The following is a 25,568-nucleotide window of genomic DNA, read 5'->3' on the forward strand; positions in this document are numbered from 1 at the left end:
ACGGAATTCCTGGATCCGCCCCTTATATGGCCTATATGTGTTACTGTTTTTAATGATTTTTATCTGCACGGTAGTCATGATAATTATTGAAGGACAAGTCTACCTTTATAAATATGTGAATTGAGATAGTGCAGCAATATTAGGAAAACACATGATACATGAAAGTTTGAGTAAAATCGGACAATTTGTTCAAAAGTTATGCATTTTTGAAGTTTCTGTTCCGCGATCGGTGGATGTCAAGACTACGACAGCTTGTGATGTCTATGTGTGAATGATGTAAAGAAAATAAAATAAATTCAACATATTTTCACTTTTCTAGCATAACACAAGAGCACATGACTTGCCTCTTTCAGAAGGCAGGGGGAGTACTATTACCTTTAACATTATTATGTCACTTATGTCACGGAACATTATGTTCCGCTATCCCTTTTCTTCTGTTCCTTGGATCATTGCCTTGTGCACTCGAACACACTCTGCTTGGTTCTCGCTGAAACTCGAGTTCAGTCTTGCCATTCATCCTTTATATTTTAGATGATGCGAATTGGAAACTTCGCTTTCAGTTCACTAAATAACGACGAATTTTTTGAAATGTTTCATCAAGATCCAGTATCAAACACAATCAATGACTCCCAAAATGATGAGTATCCTGCTGTTTATGATTTCGATTTCTGTGAAACAGATGTAAAATTTGATGAGGATGATAATGAACGATATTTAAGCTCCAAGTGTTATACTATGAATCAATTCAAATCTTTAACCGGACTCACCGATTGTTTTTCATTATTGCATTTGAACATAAAGAGTTTGAACAAGAATTTTGATAAATTCTGTTGTTTTCTGAATAATACTGATGACATATCTTTTTCTGTAATAGGTCTAACTGAAACATGGATTACTCAGGATTCTGCTTCCGCATATTCTCTTCCAGGCTATGATTTTATAGAGAATAGTAGACGCGATAGAATGGTCGGAGGTGTTGGTTTATACGTTAAACAAAACCTTGATTACGTTATACAAAAAGATTTAATTTGTATGAACGGAATCGTTGAATCATTGTGTGTTGAAATTAAGGTCGCCCATGCCAAAAACATACCTGTATTTATAATGTATAGACCTCCTAATTGTAACACAAAAGATTTGTTGGATTATTTGCAATTTCTATTCCATAATCCAATATTTCAGAATAAAGACTGTTATATCATGGGAGATTTCAATATAGATTTATCTAAGTTTCAAACAATGAATACTGCTCAATCTTTTCTTGATATTATGATGTCCACATCTTTTTTACTCCTTATAACCAAACCAACTCGAGTAACCAATCACTCGGCAACTCTTATTGATAATATATTTTGTAATATTAACCCCTTACCGGTCTCCGGTATCATCCTTTCAGATTTATCAGATCATTATCCTATTTTAACTCACATACCCCTTCAGAAAAAAAAAATCACCATAAACGACCCCGTGTCAACTTTCCGGAAGGTGACACCTGGAAATATAGAGAGGTTGCAAAATGTCCTCGGTAATGTGGATTGGTCTTTTGTATATAATACCGAAAACACAAATGAGGCTTATGACTTGTTTATGAGTACTTTAATTTCGGTTATGGATAAGCATGTTCCTGTTGTTAAAAAGAAATCCAGAAATTATAAAAGATCCCCTAGACTTCCATGGGTATCTGAGTCCTTACTGCGATCAATCAATCGAAAGAATAATTTGTATTATGCTAACAAAATTAAACGTACCCAGCAATCTCATGATAAATACACTTCATAATTGTAAAAACGTCCTCACATAAATATTACGTTATGAGAAACGGAAATATTTCACCACTCAGATAAGTTTGTTTAAACATGATATCCAAAATACTTGGAAAGTTATGAATAAGGCTATCAACAAAAATAAGGACAAACCCCGTAATACATCAATCAAACATGGTGATGTATTTGTTGATGATGTTTCCTCAATAGTTGATATTTTCAACCAGTATTTTTCACAAATAGGAAGTAATCTTGCCCAAAATATTCCACATAGTCATCTGAATTTTCAAGATTACTTAGAAGTCCCCAATCCAAGCTCATTGTTTTTCGTGCCTTTGCATAGAAATGAATTATATAGTTCAGAATTTGAAAAATAAAAAAGCTCTGGATATGACGGCATTGATAATGTCCTTTTAAAAAGTATTATTGATTATATTGTTGATCCACTTATAATATGTATTTAATTTGTCTATAGGTAATGGTGTTGTTCCTGAGGCTATGAAAGTCTCCAAAGTAATTCCCGTCCATAACAAAGGGGAAAGGGAAGATGTCTCCAATTATAGACCAATATCCCTGCTAACCTCTGTTTCGAAAATATTAGAAAGGGTTGTTTACACCAGGCTTTTGAAGTTCTTAGACACTCATAAAATTATTTCTGATTATCAATTCGGATTTCGGCAAAAGCATTGCACATCTCATGCAATCCTTACCTTCCTTGATAGGGTTTCAAAAGCGATAGACACATTTCATCATACTATTGGAGTTTTCCTGGACCTTTCCAAGGCCTTTGACACCACAGACCACAGCATACTACTTCACAAATTATCACATTATGGTATCAGAGGAAAGGCCTTGGAGTGGTTCAGGAGTTACCTTACTAATCGAAAACAGTTTGTATTTATCAACGGACATGCATCGACTACACAAAATGTTAACTGTGGTGTTCCTCAAGGAAGCTTACTAGGTCCCCTTTTATTTATTCTCTATGTTAATGATATGTCAAATTCTTCAAACATCCTCTCTTTCTTATTATTTGCGGATGATACCAATGAGTTTCTAACTGATTCTGATTCTGATCGATTAATTGATATTCTAAATAGTGAATTAATGAAGTTACTTCAGTGGATAAGAGCGAACAAATTATCAATAAATTTGCAAAAAACAAAATGAATGTTGTTCAGTAATTACCGAGAAATATTTTCTTGGAAGACACGGTCATAGAAGAAGTTTCCTCCATCAAATTCTTAGGTTTGATCCTGGACAATAAACTTACCTGGGGTTCGCATATTGATTCTGTATGTCGTGTTATTTCAAGGAATATAGGTGTTATAAACAAAGTTAAATTTTATCTTCCCAAAAATGTACTTTTTATGTTATATTCAACTTTGATACTACCTTACTTAAATTATGGGATACTCGCATGGCGAAAAACTTTTTCTACTTATACAGAAAGAATATTATTATTACAGAAAAAAGCTCTTCGTAGCATTTGTCACGAATCGTGGAGAAGTCATACTAATAATTTATTCCACGAAAATATTTTGAAAATTCATGATCTTTATCGTTTGGAACTAGGACAATTCCTGTATAAACTCACCAACCATTCTCTCCTCCTTGTGTTTGATTCCATGTTTTTAAAGAGTGAAACTGTTCATGCATATCCAACCCGTCAATCCCATGAATATCATTTGCCTTTGACTAGGACGGTTTTCGCAAAATCTTTATTCTCCTTTTCTGGACCAAAATTCTGGAATTCTCTGGATAATAATATAAAAGAAGCTTTAAGTTTTTATACATTTTCTTTAAAGTTAAAGAATCATCTAAAAACTTCGTACGCAGCATAATAACCGGAGGGCCAAACCCCAAAAAGTCGCTTACTTAACGAGTGAGTTGCACTCTCTCTACAAACTAAGTAGACCATGCTTATTTTCAAGTTTTTATTGTAACAAACAACATTCCACTGGTCTACCTCAAAAAATTTGTTGCGAAACCCTCCAAATCCAAGATGGCGTCCAAGATGGCCGCCATATTTACTGAATTTGTTATTTAAATGATAGAATTCGATAGAAACATCAGATTTCAACAAAATTGATGGCATATGAAAGAGAATAAAATTTTCTACAAGTTGATACCATTTTTGTGGGTTATTGTGATAACTGGATTGAGATTTTAAGGAAAAAACACTCCTTTTTTATATTTTTCTGAAAAAAGGAAAATCATGAAAATGCTTGACTCACCATAAATCAAAGAAAGACTGAAGGATTATCTTGAAACGTTTCAAGAATTTTGTTTGACATATAATTAATATTTGGAGAAAATTAGGGGTCAGTACCATTTTCGGTTCAGGAGTTATAATGTCTCAAACTTGAAAACTCACTATGTAAAAATGGCCACTTTAGTTGTGACAAGACCTTGTTGGTCGTAAAAAAAGCCTGCGCGCGCCAAGACTACTACACGCACCACTGGCACTGGCGCTTGTAGCAGTGCCAGTGGTGCGTGTAGTAGTCTTGGCAAACGCAGACTTTTTGTTTGACAAACAAGGGTTTGTGCCTGCAAACTAACTTTTCATACCAAGTGGTAGCTCAGGTGACGCTGATTGCTATTATTTCAAAGTAGATTGCTCTGAAGCAGATGAGATGAAGCAAAAAATATCTTTCAAATAGAGGTAGAAGCTTGAAACACTAACCTTGCTATAGAAAGTTTAAAACAAAATTTGGATCAATCACTCAAAAAATTAAAGTTGCAGGCCATCAAAGCTGACATAGTGTATTGCGCCAAAGTAAATGTATCATTTCGATTTTGATACAATTTTGTCTGTTTTGCTGTCTATTTATATGTTTTTTATATATTCTGAACGTTTTAATGGTATTTCAAACCATCTTAGGTTTTTATGGAGACATTTTTCAGAATGCACCATGAATATTTCTCTAAAAAGTAAAAAAAAAAATAAATATGTTTATGAAAACCATGCAGAAATTAACATCTTTCCCATAATATAATCAATATTTGGAGAAATTTAGGGGTCAGTATTGTATTTGTTTCAGGAGTTATAATGTCTAAAACTTGAAATCCAATTTTACATAATATATATTTGCACGCATCTGTTCCCAAAGACGTCACAGAGGGTCAAATCCGAGATTGTGCTTACTTCTCGAGTTCCACTCTCTCTATAAACAAGACCATACATAATATTAAGTATACTAAGCAATGTTCGTAAGTACACCTCAGTAGATTTGTTGCAAAAACCTCCAAAGTACAGATGCGGTCCAATAGGGCCACCATTTTTCAAACATAAAATTTGATAGAGACATTGGATTGCAACAAATTTGATGTCATAATGAAGGAGAGCAAAACTTCCGAAAAGTTGATACCACTTTAGCTGTGTATTGTGATAAATTGGGGGGGGGGGGGTTGTTTGCTTCTCTTTTTTTGGGGGGGGGGATACATATTTTTATATTGTTTTGAAAAAAGGAAGGAATGCAAAAATGCATGATTTAATATTTATCAAAGAACAACTGAAGAATTCTTTTGAAACCTGCGATTGAGATTGAGATTTACTGAGATTGAGACATAATTCATATTTCTGGAATCATAGGCAATATCATACACTGTTGACAAGCTAGTTAACATTTAAAACTTGAAAAAATTGTATTCATGCATTATAAATTTTGCATACAATGTGTTTACATGGTCACATGTAATATTGTTATGGTCTAGTGACTTGCAAGTACCTGCAAACTAACTTTTCATGCCAAGTGATAGGTGACGCTGGTCGCTATTACTGTATCATTTCATCATAGTAGATTGTTCTGAGGCAGATAAGATTGAACAGAAAGTATTTTCCAAAAACAGATAGGAGCTTGGAATTTGGAACAAATTTTTCCAATGTGTAATATTTAGCGATAAAAATAGTATCCACACAAAATTCAAGATGGCGGTAATTAATCGAGGTTGTCGTTCAAGGCATTATTTACCATTAGTGCACGTAAAACAAAAACCCAGCTTTACTTAATTCCTCAAACTAGTTCTAAACTGTGAGTTAGGGATAGAACAACTAATGTACAAACTTAAATCAGTATAATTAATGCTAAATATTGTTAGATATACTAAATAGATCTGATAAGAATGTTTTTTTTTTTTTATATACTGAATTGTTAACAGTTATCATCGTTATGGTTTCTTGAAAAGAAATGGTGCTATCTCCGTATGTTTTAGGCTTTATTATAATTTTTTTTACATGGTAGAATGTTTTGTGATACAACTAACCTGCACATATAAATCGAATATGATATCTCTCCCAATGGTTAACAATACCTTTAGTGTGTTGCGTGAAAGTTAGATTTCAACTTGTAACTTATAATTTGATATATTTTTTTAATCTTCTTATATTGCTGTCTACTACATGTTTCTATACATCCGAACGATATTGTACTAGTGTAAACCATATTGAGGGTCTTTTTTTTTGGGGGGGGGGGGTGGAGCTCATTCCAGTGTTTGAAGAAATGCTACTGTATCAAAGATATGCTTTTTTACTTGTATGTTACTCTGCTGTTGTAGAAACGTGGATGATGATGGTATATGTGTAATAATGTCTGATCCGCAGATGTCCTTGAAAGCCGTTCTGATCCGAACCCCCCCCCCCCCCTCAAAAAAAAAAAAATCCGACATGGCGGCAATTTCTCAACTTTGCTCTTAAATGTGTTATGCGAAATTACTTTTCTGTATAATGTTCGTATAAAATTGTACAAATTGATTATTCGTGCTGTATATTCGCATTTACAAATAAGCATGCTGAAACTGTATTTACTGTTATCAGATTTTTCTTACATTGTTTTAGGCTGATTTCATGTGGGTTATAGTGTCACAATTGATCTGAACTTATGCCATTGGTAGATGTTTTCCCATATTAGATATAAGGATCTCTCGAGAGTGAAAATGTTCATTTTCATTCATTTTAGAGTGACCTCGGGGATCACTCGAAGAGTGAGGAGTGTTCCCTAAGGCAGGGCTCGACACTAACGGTGATCCGGTGGCCCAGGGCCACCAAAAACGCACGTCGGGCCACCAAAAATGTCAGAAATGAAGAATTTGGTGGCCTGATCGGGCCACCGAAAAAGGTCGGATATTTGCCTTTGGGCCACCAAAAATAAAAGTTGGTGTGGAGCCCTGCCTAAGGTCACTTTAAAATGAGTGAAAATGAACATTTTCACTCAAAAGTCACTCCAATTTAACTCTAAATTCACCGTCTTCTGTTATTCACTCCTCACATCAAAAGTAAAAACTTCCACTCGATTTGTTTTTTTCTTTTTCGGAGAGTAGAATATCACTGGTTTTAAAAATGTGTCCATAAAAACCTAAGACGGTTTAAGATAGCGCAACAGACAAAATTGTGTCAAAATCGAAATAATACATTTAATTTGGCGCAATACACTATGTCAACTCTGTAAATGATGAAATTGGTAATATATTTGAATGGTTTTGTTGTAATAAACTATTATTGAATACTAGCAAATCTCAATATGTTGTATTTAGATTAAGAGGGAAAAGAATCCAAAATGACATTGTTCCACTTGTTATAGGCGGTAACCAGATTGATCGAAGCCAAAATGTACGATTCCTAGGCGTTATAGTCGATGAATATTTATCGTGGGAAGACCACGTCAGTTACGTCTGTACTAAAGTTTCTCGTATAAGTGTTGGTATCATATCCAAGTTACGTCTCTATTTACCAAAAGAAACCTTAATTACTCTGTATAATGCCATAGTTATGCCTCATTTGATGTACTGTAATGTAGCTTGGGGAAATACTTATAAGACTCATATAGATAAGTTGATTGTTCTTCAGAAAAAAGCTGTAAGGTATATTACGAATTCAAACTTTAGAAGTCCAAGTTTGCCATTGTTTATTCAACTTCATATTTTGCCATTTGAAAAATTAGTTATCTTGAGTTGCTTGATTTTTATGTTTAAGACACAAGGTGATCCGAAATCTTTCATGAAGGATGCGTTTGTGTTAAATTCTACCGTTCATGCTTATAATACGCGTAAAAGTAATCTCATTCATCAACCCTTTGCAAGAACTCAAACTGCCCAAAATTCATTTGTATATGTTTGTATTAGAGAATGGAATAATTTGCCATTGAGAATTAGGTCAGCCTCATCACTATCCAACTTTAAACGTACATGTCGCATTTATCTTGAGGGAAATTTGTAAAACAAGAATGATCAGGGAAGCTGAATTTAAAAGTATAGTAAAATAGAAAGTATCTTTCTGCAATTTCATGTATATTATATGTATGTGCATGAGAGTTTTTGTGACACGTGTTTGTGTGATTGAATGTGTGTGTGTGCGTGTGTGTGTGTGTGTGTGCGCGTGTTGCATCTGTCCTATGTAAATATGTTACTATTACACTTCTTGTTAATATGTTTAAAACTTTAGTATGTTTTGCTTTGTTTTATATGTTTATCCGGGACCCCTTTTTTACAAGCTCTGCTTCTTTTGGGGTCCCAAACCATTCATTATTCTTAATGCTGTATCCTTTTGTAAAATGTCAAATGTTTAATGAATTGGTTAAATAAACTTGAACTTGAACTTGAACTTGAACTTTGATGGCTGTCATCTTGATTTTTTTTTTTGAGTGATTGATCTAAATTCTGTCTTAAACTATCTATAACAAGATTGGTGCCAAGTTTCAAGCTACTACGTGTACCTCTGTTTGATTTTTTTTTTTTGGCTTCATCTCATCTGCTTCAGAACAATCTACTTTGAAATAATAGCGATCAGTATCACCTGCGCGCGCAGGGTTTTTACGACCAACAAGGTCTTGGTCACAACTAAAGTGGCCATTTTTACGTAGTGAGTTTTCAAGTTTGAGACATTATAACTCCTGAACCGAAAATGGTACTGACCCCTAATTTTCTCCAAATATTAATTATATGTCAAACAAAATTCTTGAAACGTATCAAGATAATTCTTCAGTCTTTCTCTGATTTATGCTGAATCAAGCATTTTCATGATTATCCTTTTTTCAGAAAAATATCAAAAATGAGTGTTTTTTTCCTTAAAATCTCAATCCAGTTATCACAATAACCCACGAAAATGGTATCAACTTGTAGAAAATTTTATTCTCTTTCATATGCCATCACATTTGTTGAAATCTGATGTTTCTATCGAATTCTATCATTTAAATAACAAATTCAGTAAATATGGCGGCCATCTTGGACGCCATCTTGGATTTGGAGGCTTTCGCAACAAATTTTTTGAGGTAGACCAGTGGAATGTTGTTTGTTACAATAAAAACTTGAAAATAAGCATGGTCTACTTAGTTTGTAGAGAGAGTGCAACTCGACCTCTGTTTTTAGCTTTTGGCCCCCCGGTTATAAGTCATTTTTCTTTTTTTACTTTTGATTTTCAAAGTTGTTGATGCTTCGTTATTCTCACTACTCTTTCTTCATCAGCGAGCCCGTGCTTCCGTGCCTCCAGTGCCCTGGTTACGACCCACCATTTTCCTCTCCTCTCCCTTCCCCCCCCCCCCTCCCCTTGTCCACCTCGGACTTACTACCTTCTTCACTACTATATCTTTATATCTTTCTATCCTCTCATCAATTTTTCCTTACAAGAGAGCCGCCATGTGTTTGTTAATGTGCGTCCGTATGTGTGCATGCATGTGTGTATTACTCTGTCTCTCTTTTTTGTTTGTTTGTTTGTGGGGTTTTTTGTTTTGTTTTGGTTTTTTTTTGCTACCGCTTAGGGAAATTTGTTGTTGTTGTTGTTGTTGTTTTTTGGCATTTTTTTCTCTATGAGGGGACTGCATTCTACAATGTCTGCTTTTTAGCAGTCCCCTCCATTTCCAGCAATATCGGTTATGCATTTACCATAGTGACGTAACAGTTATTTGTATCTCTGTTGATAATTTACCTATATTTTTCTTACAATGTTATTCTGTTCATCGCATTGTGGTACTGATTTCATGACTTCTGTGTATATGAGCGTTTCTTTGTATTTTTTATTTGTTTGTTTGGAAGTGAAATAAATCAACTTGAACTTAAAAGTTGAGGGAATGTGTACTTTTGTTTGTTTTTTTTTTCAAAATATGCAGTGGTCTTCTCATCCAGCAGTGACTGCACAGGAACTGTAAAAATTCATAACTCTTGAACGGATTGTCCAAATTTTCCTCAAATTTTCACTGATCTGTTCCATTGCTGCATTATCTCAATCGCACATGTATAATATACATGTGCGATTGAGATAATGCAGCAATGGAACAGATGAAGGTGAACTTGTCCTTTAATCCCTTTCTTCGTATTCATATTTCATGCGCCATAGTCTTATAGAAGATATTTTGCCGTTGTAATCATTTCCGTTTATGCCTGTCAACTTGTATGATATATCATTAATTATAACAATTAATTCATATGAAGTAGAGTCAAGATGAACTTCCACTGTAATAAAGAAATTCTGCGTAAATAACAGATATCAGTTAGTGTACCTTATTCCCTTTTTTCCATCTTTCTTTTTCGAGCCCATCTCTACCCCCCCCCCCGCCACACACACGTTTAAAAGAAAACAAAATTAAAAACGAAAACATACAGACGCAGAAAAAAAAAAATCCCCCATCATTCCCTTCAAACGCGACCGCGCCAGCATGCACTCAGTCGCGATTTACTTACCGATCGTGGAGGCGAGCGTAGAAGTCTCACCTCATGTATTCGATTGTTTCAGGAGATGCAGCGGCGCCAACGTGAATAACATTTGATAGATTTGATGTATGCACTTTGGTGGCGAATGACCCCTGCAAAGCATGGTCTACCGTAGTGGAACGCACAAGCATCTCGGCGATGCCGAGTATAACATCAAAGGAGAGCAGTAGTTGTCACTCCTTCTCCAACACTGTATTTACTTTTGTGTGCCCTGACCCTCATGTAGTCTCCATTCATTTCATTTTCATTTTGTGTAACGTGTACAGTACAGTGTATCCTTTGTAATGTTCATTCTGATTTTTGTTTCATGTTTGTGATGTTAATGATATGTATCCTATATTCTTTACCTGGTCGAATAGATAATGATAATAATAATAATAATAATAATAATAATAATAATAATAATAATAATATTAATAATAATAATAATAATAATAATAATAATAATAATAATAATAACAATAATAATAATAATAATAATAACACCTCCCTGCTTTCGGGAAGCGTTCTGCAGAATCAGTCAAACTTGGCAGCTGTTTTATTATGATTAACAAAACACATTGCAAAATCCTACCCTTGGTATGTCCGCCATGAATGTTGTTCGTGTGTTCTGATACAATACTAAAAGTGAAATTGCAACGAGATCAGTGATATGGACCTACTACAGCACACATATGGAATATTACAAGTTTTGTGTCACAAAATGGGAAATTACTGAAGTGGACATGCACTAAGTCTTGTCGACACGCGTATAACTGTTGTTCAATGTTGAGACATACAAGTCCTATACATGTCATCCATCATTACTGTTCATGTTTTGTTTTGTTTTTTCGAAACAATGAGCGAAAATGGGGGAAAATACACTACAAAATCACAATCAACTTGCCAAAATACTTTTGCTTGTATAGTATGTGCATTTCACAAATGAAATTGCTTGAGCGATGTTTTCGCAATACACATAACATTCGCATATAATATTATGTGCATTTCTTGATTTAAGAGATTTATTACTTAGCTTCTGCGCATGTGGTTTTCTTCTTCTTCTTCTTCTTCTTCTTCTTTTTGTATTTCTCTAAGGGCCGTCTTCTTTTTATTCAAGCTGGTTTTCCGCGGTGATACTTAGATCAAAATAGGATAGCATGTTGCGGCACTTTTGGCGGAAACAGGTGCATGAATTTATTAAAGAGGGATGAATGTCCGAATGTGTAGTATAGATGCATGGTGTATACTAGTACCACCAGTACAGTACGCGCGCACTACACAGGGCACCACTGACATCCGTCATTGTATAGTCTCTTCCTCCCTCAAATTGTCAACAGACGCACACTGTGTTACTGTGGTATACTTTTCAATTGTTTTTTGCGTCAGCTTCCACACCAGCCAAACATCCTCAGCAACATGGCCGCATTTTGGGCCTCTCGAGGATTAAAGGAATCATTACGTAACATACCTGCTTTCAAGTTCTCTCGTTTTTCGTCTGCATTGAACATTCGAAGACAAAACAGTCGTTACTTGTCTTCTTCTTGGGCTTCGTCCGCTACGAGCTGCGACAATCAGCCGCAGAAATGCCAAACGAGGGTCCTCAATGTTCCAAACTTTAATGGACGTCACAGAGTCGTGTCGGCTTCGCTCGCTTCGGCTTCTCAGAGTTCCTCATGGTCATCCGACGTCCCCTTCTTGACCGAGGAGGAGAAGTCGGTCCTGGACACCACTTTCGCCTCCGAAAGGCTCCTGCATCCACGATGGGGGGAATATTCTGAATTCAGGCTTGCCAATGTCGAATGGTCTGATGTTGGTGACCGGGTTGAAGTAACATGGGCACGGGATGGGCAGAGTGATGGTGAAATAGAGGTTAGCGAGGGTACAGCGAAAAACTCTTTTCCCTACAGCTGGCTGAGAGATAACTGTCGATGTAACGAATGTTTCAACAAGTCTTCCAAGTCTCGAACGGTTAATCTGCAAGGGCTCTTAGCAAGGTGTGGAGTAGAGACGGTGATGCGAAGTGAAGATGGCAAATCAGTAAGTTATCGTATCATCAACAAGTAAACTTATAAACTTAAGTCACACGGAGATGGCTCTACTACCTTACTCAAGTCTCAAGAATCCCTCTTTATAACAAGTCCAGAATTAAAGTGGAATTCCACCCCATGTCTTGATTGGTTGGAATAGATCAGGGAAGTGAAATAAGCGAAGGTCAGAATCGTAGAATTTGAAAAAAAAAAAAACATGTATAGATTTGTATAAAATCAAGTTAGAAGACTCTAAATTTCAAGGTTCAAAATTCATGACACGTAATAATTTCCGAAAGCAATATGATTATGACATTATTGACCAATCTATCTATACATTTCCCCTTATTAGCTAACAAAGTGAACTATTGCGATCGATCATTCATCGTAAGACGCTCGTCATGTAACTTGCGTCGTGTGATGTCATTTTTTCTCCATTTTCAGCGTCTTCTTGAAAACCCCTCCCGACTGGCTCTGGCTGGGGCCCCAAATGGGCACCAAATGAAGGAATCCTAAAGAAAGAAAGGAAGAAGAAGAAGAAAAAAAACCTTCTTTATCTAGAACAAGGGATAGAGCTGAGGTAGTGCTGTGAACGGGGAGGTGGCTCCCTGCCGTGAAAAATAGGCCTACATTTAACAAGTACAATGGTGACTAGCTTTAAACAAGGTGTTAAAAAACACTTTTGATCCTTAATAGTTCAAAAACTATAAATCAGATAACACTGACATTGACATGAGCAATAGCTCAATCATGCACAATTTTGCTGGAGGTAATTTGAAAATAAATGCATGAATCAGTTTCATTAAATTCATGATTTATTTTTAAGTTAGGGTTCAGATTTTGCTCTATTTCAACCCTTTGTACAAATTTTGCACAGGGGTCAATAATGGTGAGTGTATGGCGTATTTTGCGGTTCTGTTGCAAACATACTTCTAATTCAGCGGCTGTAGCGCTAATCATACTGCGGCGCACTAGCAGACTACGCTTCCGTGGCCGTGGCAAACAATCATGTACACTTGTGTTTTTGTTGTTTGTTTTGCTTTATGTATTGCATTGTTTTTAGGCAGACAGTACCGGAAATTATCCTCGTCCTGTGTTTGTTTTTGTTTTGACTAAATCAATAATTAAGTCATGATGATCAGCTATAACTATAATCGACAATTAAGTCTCTTTGTAAAACGGAAACTTACAGTTGATTTAAAGTTAAAGCCGACTTTAAGTTGATCAAAGTTATAGTTGATTTCGCAATCAACGCTAACTCTATCTTGAAAAAACGGGGCCCTCTGTGCAGAAGCCTGATCAGCAGAGCTCTGAAAAGATGGTATTCGTGGCATTCATACAAATTGCAAGTCGATTGTAATTACACACTCACATACGCATCATTGGCTCCTGTTTAAAGTTCAATTTTGTACAGATGGTTCAAATTGGCATAAATCTCGAGCTTAACTTTAGAAGTAATCATGGAATTAATGAAACTGATTCAGAATTGCTTTCCTATTCAAATCACCTCCAACTGTACACTATGCAGCTATTCTCCTCATGTCCCATGACATAGCAGCGTTGATGGACTTTATCAACTTTACTATATAGTTTTTCGAACTATTAACGACCAAAAGTGGGAAATGTTTTTTTTTTTTTGCAATACCTAGTTACTATTTTGTATTTGGTAATTTTGCTGACATCAATGTAATTCTATACTTTGAATTCCATATTTTGAACTCAAGTGAATTTATTCGAATTCTTTCTGCATTGAATTTGCTTTACAAATGAAATAATCAAATTCAATCAAGGCAATTCAATTTTATTCACCCAATAAAACAATACAGAAAATTCATTGCGGGATTACTACTAATTAATAACAATAATAGTGATAATAATAACAGTAGGCCTAATACTTCTATTTTACGCATGTTATACCTTTAAACCTCTAAGCGCTTTGCAATCATTCTAATAATAACGCTATAGTTACAAGATACTACAAAACAAATTATATAAGAAATATACAGTAAGTATTCAAATTGAACTCTTTTCCATTTAGATCTGTATACACTTGGTGGTGTCGGTGTGTAGTGCCTATTTCCATTTGTACTTGAACCATACTCTGTGTTTCGGGAGAGTCAAAATCTACGACCGTAAAAAAAAAGTGTACAGACGTCTGCTTGGTGTATACTTGAGATTTCGTAAGTTAGCCAATCAAATTGATAGTGCGATCATTCAATTTTGAGGGTTTGGGCCTTCTATTTTGATCAGCCGAATCTGTATTCAAATCTAATATGTTGCCATTCAAGTTAATATAGAAAGTTCTCCAACTTCGCGAAGCGTTCATTCAATATGCATTTAGCGAGAGTCAGGGAGGTATGATTCGAGTCCCGTACATGGCTGCAACGAAGGTACGCCAAATCAAGACACTTCATCTCACTCTACAGTCCTTCACAGGTATTGTGGTTGCTTACCAACAAACACGCATCACTTCCTTATAGCGGCCTCGTAAAAACAGAACAAACAAATCAAATCAAATCAAATCAAATCAAATCATTTCGATTCAATAAAGAAAATTCCACATTTTTTAGCATAGTGAAAGAGCACTGACTTAACTCTTCCATAGGTTAGGGAGAGTTAACCTATAATAGTATCAGTATAACAAGTCGAGGATGTTGTATTTTTCACAACGAAAAATTCTCATAGACTTAAACCAGTATGCCTTTGTTAACACTGATTTCCAGATGACGATACAATGGAAGGATGGCCATGTAAGCCACTACCCAGCTACCTGGCTTCGTTGCAATGTTTTCTCCGAGTCGGACCCCGACCCCGTTGCCGACATGCCACCTCAGTTGTGGGACGCGGCCACGTGTCGGGACCGAATTCAAATCTTCGACTTCAACAACCTCCTGAGCGACGACCGTGCCCTCTTCGCACTCCTGCGCGAAGTGAAAGGACTTGGAATCGCCATCATCGAAAACGTCCCGCAAAAGGTCCGGCAGATTCATCGTTTGGCGGAGAGATGTGGCTACCTGACCCCTTCCAACTACGGGTACGCCCTTATAATAATCAGCGGGTCCATTCTGTGAAAAGTGCAATTCCGCTTCATGCATAGTAAACTTGAGTAAAAACAAGTAAGAATCAACCTGCATGTGGGACAGAGGTTAATTCATCGAATTTTAGCATGAAAAACGCACGTTCAAGTTTGATGTAATAAACGTATTCACGTTTTTGAAATCAGTATATAAATATGCAAATTTGGTAAGTTAATCTGCCATTGACCGACCATGCACACATTTATTTTCCATTCCATTACCTTTGTTGAAACAAACCTCAGCAAAAAAAAAAAAACCGTGCATGTTTCACATCATAATGTGTTTGCTAATTGAGAAGTAATGACGTCGGAGTATGGGTGAAAGAGTTTTAGCAAACAAAAGATTAATCATCACCAAAAACCATGGGTTATAACGTTTTCGTTTAAACATCATTCCTCCATACCATATTGCGCATTTATAGTTACAATCAATAACACTGCTCAGCGAAACATTAGAAACTTAAAAATATTCTGAATCTTTAACAAAGTCTTGAAAATCTTGACACACTACTTTCAGTTTGTTTGTTATTCACCATTTGTTCAAAATCAATGAAATGATTATGACAAATCAAAAACAACGTTCTCAACATATAGATAAGATTACTTAAAGGGTACTACAAAATAATGAATGTAATTATACGTGTAAACGATAACATTTTTTACTCAATTAAAGACACAGGTGGAGGAGACCGTCATCAGTAAGCAGGTTGTTTGACCGGGATAACGGCCTCACTTTGTAACTCTCTCTCTTTCTCTCTCTCTCTCTCTCTTGAGTCTTTTTAGCACTAAAGGAACAAAACACCTAAAGTATAGTCATATAAGTATTATACTCCTGCTAAAACACACATACATACACACACACACACACACACACCCACACACACACATTAACAACGTAAAGGGGTGGTATAGTATTGGTGAAAATGAGGATTGAGCTTTTAACTTTTTGCGAGACACCAAGAACCCAAAAACAAAACTATCGTCATAAAAGGTAGGGCCCACCTTGTATTGGGAATGCTCTGTTTTTGGATATCTCAGCCATTTCAAAACTAATTTTTATTAAATAAACGTTGAATTCCTTTGGGAATTATATATGCGCTTTCATATTTCATAAGAGATTTCTCATTATCTCACCAAACAAACGTTGGAAACCTGAAGTTAGGTTTCAACCAATTCTATATGCGATCCCTTTAAACCTCGAATACATAAAATATGATTAAACCAACGAGGATAACCTAAAGGGAAAATAACTAGACAGAAACGAATACGAGGAGATATAAAGGGGATACCTGAAGAAAGATAAGTTGCCAGAGAAGAAAAGGGATATTCACGGTTTATAGCTGTATTATAATCATTAAGAGGAATATTACCTTATCTGAGAATTTATTGTGAACATAGCATAAAATGAAGAATTGTGCAGTAGACAAGGTATGGTTATGATTTGTAATATGTATTATGGAACTGAATTAGTGAGCTATAATAAATTGTTATTCGGATGATACAATACGTGGAGTTTTTTAAGATGGTTTTTTTGTTAAACACTAAAGAAAAACAGTGCGTCCAGGATCATCAGACAGATCCGTAGAGCTTATAATCGACTTATAATATAATGCAATGATGAACTCGGGATTTTCTCAATTATAGTAAATTGTGTAACAGGTGGGATATGAATAGATGCTGTAAGCGTATCTGTAAACATTGCAGGGAGCTGGTTACAATCATGTATATCGCAAACTCATGACCATACATACTCGGCTAGCCCGAGTATGTATTTTTATCATGACTGCTTCTATTAACACTGATTAATTCGGTGCTTGTTCAAGGGGGTATCTCACCGGGCTTCGCGACGTCTCCGCGACGTCTCCAACTATCAGTCGCAGCAGTCGCGGAGACGTCTCCAACATAAAATGTCTTGCGGTCTCATCACGTCTCTGAGACGAGTTATGGCAGTTGTCAAAAGATTTCAAAATATGAGGGAGCCGTCGCAGGATCACCTGACTTGATCTAGGCAGGATGTCAGTACGCAGATGGTTAACGTGGTTTCTAAAGTAGGTCAAACAGCGTCAAATAAGTCGCGGAGACGTCTCCGCGACCTCTCACCAGTTTTTCTGGTCTTCAGCAGGCCTCGGCGACGTCTCTGAGACGTCTCGGGGACATCGCGGAGACATCGCGGAGACGTCTCAGCAGTCGCGGATATGATTAGTCTCCGCTACCTCTCCGCAACTCATGGAGACGTCCCGGAGACGTCGCGGAGACTTCGTGAAAAATCGAACATGTTTCAATTTCTTGCGACTAATCGGAGACTCTGTAATTTTCAGGAGACGTCTCGGAGACGTCGCGGAGACGTTTCTGCAACTAGCAAAATCTATACAGGGTGGCCCAGAAAGAACGGAACGCCTAAGATCTTTAATTTCACCAATATTGTTGCAAATATGTCATTATTTTACATACTATTGGAAAGGCCATTCTTTTTCCAAGACAATGACACCAAGTTCTTTAATTTATCACACCGTCCGCCCCACATTCCACACATTGTGAACGCTACTGGTTCTATGACAAGCCGAATTGTCGCTAGTTTCGGTATCTCTGAGAGTGCAAAATGATCTCATTTTGAAAATTGCAAGGGTTGATAAAAATGGCCCTAAAATCATAACGCATTAACCAAAATTCAAGAACTTGGTGTCATTGTCTTGGAAAAAGAATGGCCTTTCCAATAGTATGCAAAATAATCATATATTTGCAACAATATTGCTGAAATTAAAGATCTTAGGTGTTCCGTTCTTTTTGGGCCATCCTGTATAGAGTCGCGAACTAGTCGCGAACTAGTTTCAAGCCCGGTTAGATACCCCCTTAAGCCAGGCTGACACTTGCACGACTTTTGGCCACGATTTTGTCGTGGCAAGTCGTGACCAAAATTTTGAACAATTCAAAAGTCTCGTCCCGACATGGCACGCAGGTCACGACGGGTCTACGCACACTTCACGCCAGTTTACGACTAGTTTGCGCACTGGCACGATTCGAGTCGTGACAATGCGTGCCACAGAATCGTGCAAGTGTCAGCCTGGCTTAACGTCGATGTGAGGCAATTGTCAGTCAGTTGCGCAGAAACAATTTATTTCATTTTTTTCTTCATTTCAATCTATTTTCATATTTATCACATATATCACAATAAAGTATATGGTTACGAAAATTATACAGAACATAATTTAAGATAGAACTTCACCGGAATGTTCAAAAGTTTGTCTTGGTATAAGCACAAGGTCTGTATACATGCGAGTTAAAGCCCAAACAAAGTTTTGGTACGCCTGCAAAAGTTTTCAAATTTCGCTCCCAAATGTGAACGTATGCTTAGGAAATGTGCAGGATAACGATGTCATGACAAGATATTCGACGGGTAACGACGAAAATGCGAAATATTAACCAAAAAGGTTCAGTCTCAGTACTTACCCGAACGGGGTCAGGCTAAACTCGGACTAGGGGATAACTCGGCTTCGCTTTGACGGCGGGATGAGTTGTAATGGTTGTCCCTCTGATTGTACAGTGTTGTCCTATGGGAGCGGCCTGTATAAACTAGCGCTTCGTGTTCTGGCTACTCGCAGTTTGAAGTTTGAAGTTTGAAGTTTGATTTATTACTCAACGACCCTCATGGGGTATGGGAGTACAATGTCAGTTGAAAATACACAAAATAGAAAAATTCAAATAAGAATTAACATATATACATGTATAATACAAATATATACAAGATATCAACATACTTTTCAAATATAATTTGCATAAAAGTATGTTATAAATAATACACTATACAAATGTAAATCTATCACATGAATTACGAACGATGCAGGCACTGCCTGATGCAAATAATCATGCAAAGGGTATATAAAATAAACTAAATCAAACGAAATAATAAAGTGCAGTAACTATCTAAAAGAGGACATTATTACCTTACAAAACCTCGAAATGTTTGACAAAGTCTTTTTCTTAGTGGAATTGAACAATTGATCATATTTAAATGTGTTAGGATACTTCCTATAATATTTTTCGAGAAATCTTTTACGTTCTGTCGTAAAGAAGGGACATACAAACAAATAATGAAATTCATCACCAATATCATTTTGAGAACAATAGGTACACAAACGTTCAATTCTTGGAATGTCTTTGTAACGCCCAGACACTATTGGAAGCTTATGATTAAGGCAACGAAAACGTGTTAAAGATTTCCTATCATTTTCATTAAGACGAATCAGATACTTTTCAAAGCATAATTGCTGCTTAAAAATTCTATAAACAGTGCATTGATTGTTTAACTCAACATCACTGTGCCACTCCTGTTGACTCATATCTTTAATTTTTGTATTTATTATTCTTTTGAATGAAGATAACGATAGATTACTTGCTTGACTCTTCCACACGTCAGAAAGGCCTAAGCTATCAAGAGTATTCTTTACTTTGAAAATCCAACCCATCTGATTTTTCCCCTTCAAAAAGGAGAAAAATTCAAACCTATAAATGATGCTTGATAATTTAGCTGATTTCCCGTTTACAAGACGGTACCAGAACATTAGCATTCGACTAGTGACAATTTTTTCTAATTTGTAGTGCCCAAGTTCTCCGTAAGTCATGCAATTGGGAGTTCTCTTGTTCAGACCAAGCAATTCTTTACAGAACTTCAAATAAAACGTTTCAATTTGAATTACATTTTCAAAACCCCAAACCTCACATCCATATAACAGAATTGGTAATATCAATTGATTAAATAGCTCAAGTTGAATATCAACAGGTAGACAAAGAGATGCAATTTTGCTCTTCATGGAGTACATAGCTCTTTGTGCTTGAGTTACTTGTTTATTTATAGCTTTTTTGAAGCTATTGTTATAGTTGAAAATTGTTCCTAAATACACATACTCATCAATTACACTTAAAGTTCATTGGCAAAATAAAACTTTGGAATATTTCTAACTTTTCCTCTAGAAAAAATAACAACCTTTGTCTTTGTGGTATTAACAGTAAGATGCCACAATTGGCAATAATCAGAAAGAGCGTTAAGAGCATCTTGTAAATCATTCGCACTTTCAGTTTCAAGTGTCGCGGACGGACGCACAGAAACGAGTCTCTCCAATTATCACTCTACTTTCACTGAATTTTTATTGAAGAAACTGGAATTTTCGTCCATAGACTCAGAGAACTTTCCTTGGATTTTGTATTTCTTACAAAATCACAGCGGCCATGTGTCTGAAACTTGTTGGATAAACTCATATTCTCAAGAGAGAGTGATCGTGGAACTTGGACGTGATTGCGTACTGTGGCGGCCAAAGGCGGTACAATCGTGTTGGAACCTATATGCAAGCGTGGTATGTAAATGTCCATTACTCACCGCGTATATAGCTCGTGCATATACCTTTCCGACATACATTTTGCATAGTCTGTGATTGTTATCATATGGCCACTCTTGCAGTATCTATGATACATTAACACTGCCTAATGTCTCCATTTGAGAATGCACCGTATTCATCATTTTGAACTCCGCATGTAACCACTTGTTGAAATGGGTACTACACACACCAATGGCCGACGCCATGTTGAAAATGGTCGTGTGAACTGATTTGACTCTTGGAGCTACGGGAGTTTTATCTGTCATCTTTGAGTCATTTTCAACGATACAACCTTATTTGTATTTACGACTTTCAACTGTCATTTGACTTCTCTCACTTGGGCGTTTGTATAGCTCTACCCGTCATACGATTTATATCGTCATTGCAAATAACTCATCCGCCATCATGCCTAATGCGTCGATGACTCAGGAAAAGGTCAGAGCCATCATTGATGAGACAATGAAAGCTTTTGTTGAAGGAGATGCATTCCTCCAAGCAATCAGGAATGCTGTCCGTGAAACCGTGCAAGCTGAATTATCAAGCATTGCCCAACGTGTTGAGGCAAATGAGGCTAAGATAATGGACTTGGAAAAGCGCATTGAGGTCCAGTCAACCGAAATCACGAATCTACACAAAGCTCTTGACAAGGAGCGCAACCTTGTTCAGAGCATTCAGCGAGGTGTCTGCGCACAAGAGCAATACTCAAGACGTAATTGTCTGAGATTCTATGGCGTGGAGGAGTCAAAGGGCGAGAGCACAGATGATCAAGTTTGCCACATTGTGAACGAAATCCTCAAAATACCGCTCACAAAGAATGACATCGAAAGATCACACCGCATCGGATCCCCTAGCGATAGTGAAAGCCCGGACGGATCTCTGAGGAGGAGCAGTCGCGCTTCGCGGAACAACAAAACGAAGCCTCGTCCAATTATAGTGAAGTTCGTTTCATATCGCGTAAGGAAGCTTGTCATTTCCAAACGGCGTGCACTCAAGGGTTCCAAGATGGGCATCGATGAAGATCTTACAAAGGAAAATGCTTCGCTGCTTCGCAAAACCAAAGCGTGTCGCAAGGTGCTGTCAGCTTGGACTTCCGATGGGAGAGTGGTTGCCCTGCTCCCTGCTACTGGCGGGAAAACTATCAAGCGTGCGATAAATTCCGAAAGTGACTTAGACTTGATATGACTCTCTGAATTTGGCACTGTATAGATATGCCGGTCCACATCAGTCTGCTCTATTGTATAAGAGTTTGCTTCCAAATAAGTGTAAAAGTGATTATGATGCATTCTCAACTTTGTTCTATTCATTTAGTAAATTGACTGTAGTGTTTTTTTTCTCTCTCTCTCAAGTCTTGCGTAACTTCAGTCTTTTGTTATATATCTTTCTGTGTTTTTTTTTCTTTTACTTATTTATTTCTTCATTTACCCGGTCCTTTTAAATACATATCTTTGCTACATGACTGTGCAATACCCTTGTGTTATATGTACTAAGGCAGTCAAAAACAACCAAAGAGGATTACAATGCACCCAATGCTCAGCCTGGTCGCACACAAAATGTGAAGGCGTAAAAAATGAACATTATGATGATGTACAATATGAATTTTTGAACTGGAGATGTACAAAATGCGTTTTTCAGTGCTTACCTTTTGCTAATTGTATACCTGATGAGTCAAATATTGATACTAGAGAATTCATCACACCTCCTGTGAGCTCTCGTTACGATAATGAGCATGATAGTTCTGATGTATCACGACAATACGATCACTTCAAAAATAATGATTTTAAATGTACTCACCTTAATATTCGTAGCTTATATCGTAATGTTGAAGAAATAAAACTGTTTTTATATGATAATAATATTCATATTTTAGCTTTGAATGAAACACTTTTGGATGATTCTATAAGTGATAATGAAATAGGTATTCAACATTACGATATAATCCGTAAAGATCGGAATCGTAATGGCGGTGGTGTTGCTATTTATATTCGCAGTTCAATTCCTTATGAGGTGATACATTCTGATGTAACTGATTCGCTGGAGCTTATTTTGATCAGAGTCCGACCGAAATCATGCACACCTTTTTTGTTTATGTCCTGGTACCGCCCTCCTGACAGCAAAATTGAAATTATGAATATATATGAAAATGTTTTAACCTTTGTTGATACTTTCAGATTAAATATTATTGTGATGGGAGATATAAATTGTGATATTCGCAAGAAATATAAGTCGAATGTTTTGAAGCGTTTTGAAGAAATAAATACATTATTTTCATTGCAGCAAATAAATACCACGCAGTTTACTCGAGTCACGCATAATACGAGGAGTTTAATAGATCATATGATGACCAATGCGATTGATATAGTAAAAGCTTATGGAGTAATTAATGTTGGACTGAGTGATCACAATTTATGTTATTTGATTTTGAATTTTAAATCTGTGCAAAGTCCTAGGATTATAAGTTACCGAAATTTAAAAAATGTAGATTTGGAAGCCTTTCGTATTCATTTGTCTAATCACCCTTGGCATGAAATATCAGCAGCCACAACTATTGATGAAGCAATTGAACTTTGGGAAACATATTTTATGGATTCGATTGAAAAATTTGCCCCGGTTAAAAAGAAACGCGTACGAAAACAGCCTGCCCCCTGGATAAACGCAAATATTAAAATGTTAATGAAAAAGAGAGATGATCTGAAACGAAAGGCCTCAAAATACAATGATGAATATATTATGAATATGTATCGTAAAGTCAGAAACTTAGTAACAAAGCAATGCAGATTGGCAAAAAAAGAATACTTCTCTAAACAATTATCAAATGCTTTTAATTGCTCTTCCGGTGAAAATGTTTGGTCGGTGCTTAAACCGCTCCTACCGTCAAAAAAGCTTGTTAACAACAGCACTGATAGCAATAACAGTTCAGTTTTGGCTAATCAATTCAATGATTTTTTCGCAAATATAGGATCCGAACTAGCGGCTACTATTCCGGATTTCAGAAATGATATTGTTGATATTAATTCTGTCCAATCATGTTTTGAATTTAATCCAGTAACAGAAGATGATGTAATGAAAACAATTCTGGGAATGAGTAATAAGAAATCTACGGGAGTAGACAATATTTCTATGATAATGCTAAAAATGGCTCTTCCGGTTATTGTTTCTTCATTGACCCACATATTCAATAGATCTTTATCAGAATGTACATTTCCTTCCAATTGGAAGAGATCAAAAATAATTCCAATATATAAAACTGGAGACAGAGCATCCCCAAATAATTATAGACCCATTTCTATTCTGTCTTCGGTATCTAAAATATTGGAAAAGCTTGTTCAAGTCCAACTGACTAATTACTTGAAAGATAACAATATTTTATCCCAAGCCCAGTCGGGCTTTAGGAAAAATCATTCAACCATTTCTACTTTACTAAAAGTAACTGATGATTGGCTGACCGCCATAGACCACGGTCAGTACACCGGTGCAGTGTTTATAGACTTACGCAAAGCGTTCGATACTGTTGATCCTTGCATTCTGTTAAAAAGGTTATCTGCTATAGGTGTTGCTGAGAGTTGTTTGTCATGGTTCTCTAGTTATTTAACTGATCGCAGAATATATACACATTTTAGTTCATCAACATCAGTGGAAGCCAATATCGATTACGGTGTTCCGCAAGGGTCAATTTTGGGCCCACTCTTGTTCATCATATATATTGACAGCATAGTCAAACAAGTCCATTCCTGTTCAATACATTTATACGCTGATGATACTGTTATTTATTTTTCACATTCAGACATCATTATGATTGAGTCTGTTTTGAATTCTGAACTACAGAACATTTTTAGCTGGTTGTGTGAATCGAAGTTGAGCCTCAATCAAGATAAAACTGTTTGTATGTTATTCGGCTCTCAGATGAAGTTAAAAAAGTGCAATAAACTACATTTATTGGTAAATGAAAATATTATCTGTCAGGTACATTCTACAAAATATCTTGGCATGATCTTAGATCCATGTCTGAAATGGAACCTCCATATTGATAAGATGTGCATTCGAATAAGTAAATTGGTACGGTTGTTATCCCGATTACGACATACAATCAATCTGTCCAATCTAAAAGTTGTTTATAACGCAATTATTCTTCCTATCTTTGATTATGGAGATGTCATATATGGTTCAACCAGTTTTAAACACACAAGGTTATTACAGAAACTTCAAAACAGAGCATGTCGAATAATATTAGGAATAAGTCCGTATAGACATATGTCGGTCAGAGAGCTGCATGCACGTCTAGGCTGGAAGTCTTTAGCAGCTCGTCGTTGTTGCCATTTAAACACCATGGTTTTTAAGACATTACATGATTTTGCACCTCCGTATTTAAAAGATCAATTTCAATATTGTCATTTTAATTATTTACTTAGGTCAACAGGTAACTTAGCATTGCCAAAACCCAGGACAGAATACTGTAAAAGAACTTTTTATTATAGGGGTGCTGTGCAATACAACAATCTCCCTCCAAGCTTAAAAGTTGTTTGTAGTCCTGCTTTATTTTCTAGTAAATTGATATCATTTGTTCCAGATTTTTTGTAATCCTTTTATAGTATGTTTACTTTCTTTGTAGCTTAGTCGACATACAATGTCCTTTTTTCTCTTGTCAGTGATATAC

At 36.3% G+C, this 25,568-nt stretch overlaps 1 protein-coding gene across 1 annotated transcript in view; it reads left to right on the top strand.

Annotated features, from left to right (window-relative positions):
- Positions 1 to 11,861: 11,861 nt before the first annotated feature.
- LOC139745512 (gamma-butyrobetaine dioxygenase-like) overlaps positions 11,862 to 25,568 on the top strand; it is a 39,862-nt gene continuing 26,155 nt past the window's right edge. The window contains exons 1-2 of the mRNA XM_071655902.1: positions 11,862 to 12,482; positions 15,196 to 15,506. Coding sequence (XP_071512003.1) covers positions 11,862 to 12,482; positions 15,196 to 15,506 — 932 coding nt within the window. The remainder of the gene's footprint in view (positions 12,483 to 15,195; positions 15,507 to 25,568) is intronic.

Source organism: Diadema antillarum, unplaced genomic scaffold (genome assembly GCF_040938485.1).
Source record: "Diadema antillarum isolate AM-2024a unplaced genomic scaffold, OU_Dant_1.0 seq00001273_RagTag, whole genome shotgun sequence".
Lineage (NCBI taxonomy): Eukaryota > Metazoa > Echinodermata > Echinoidea > Diadematoida > Diadematidae > Diadema > Diadema antillarum.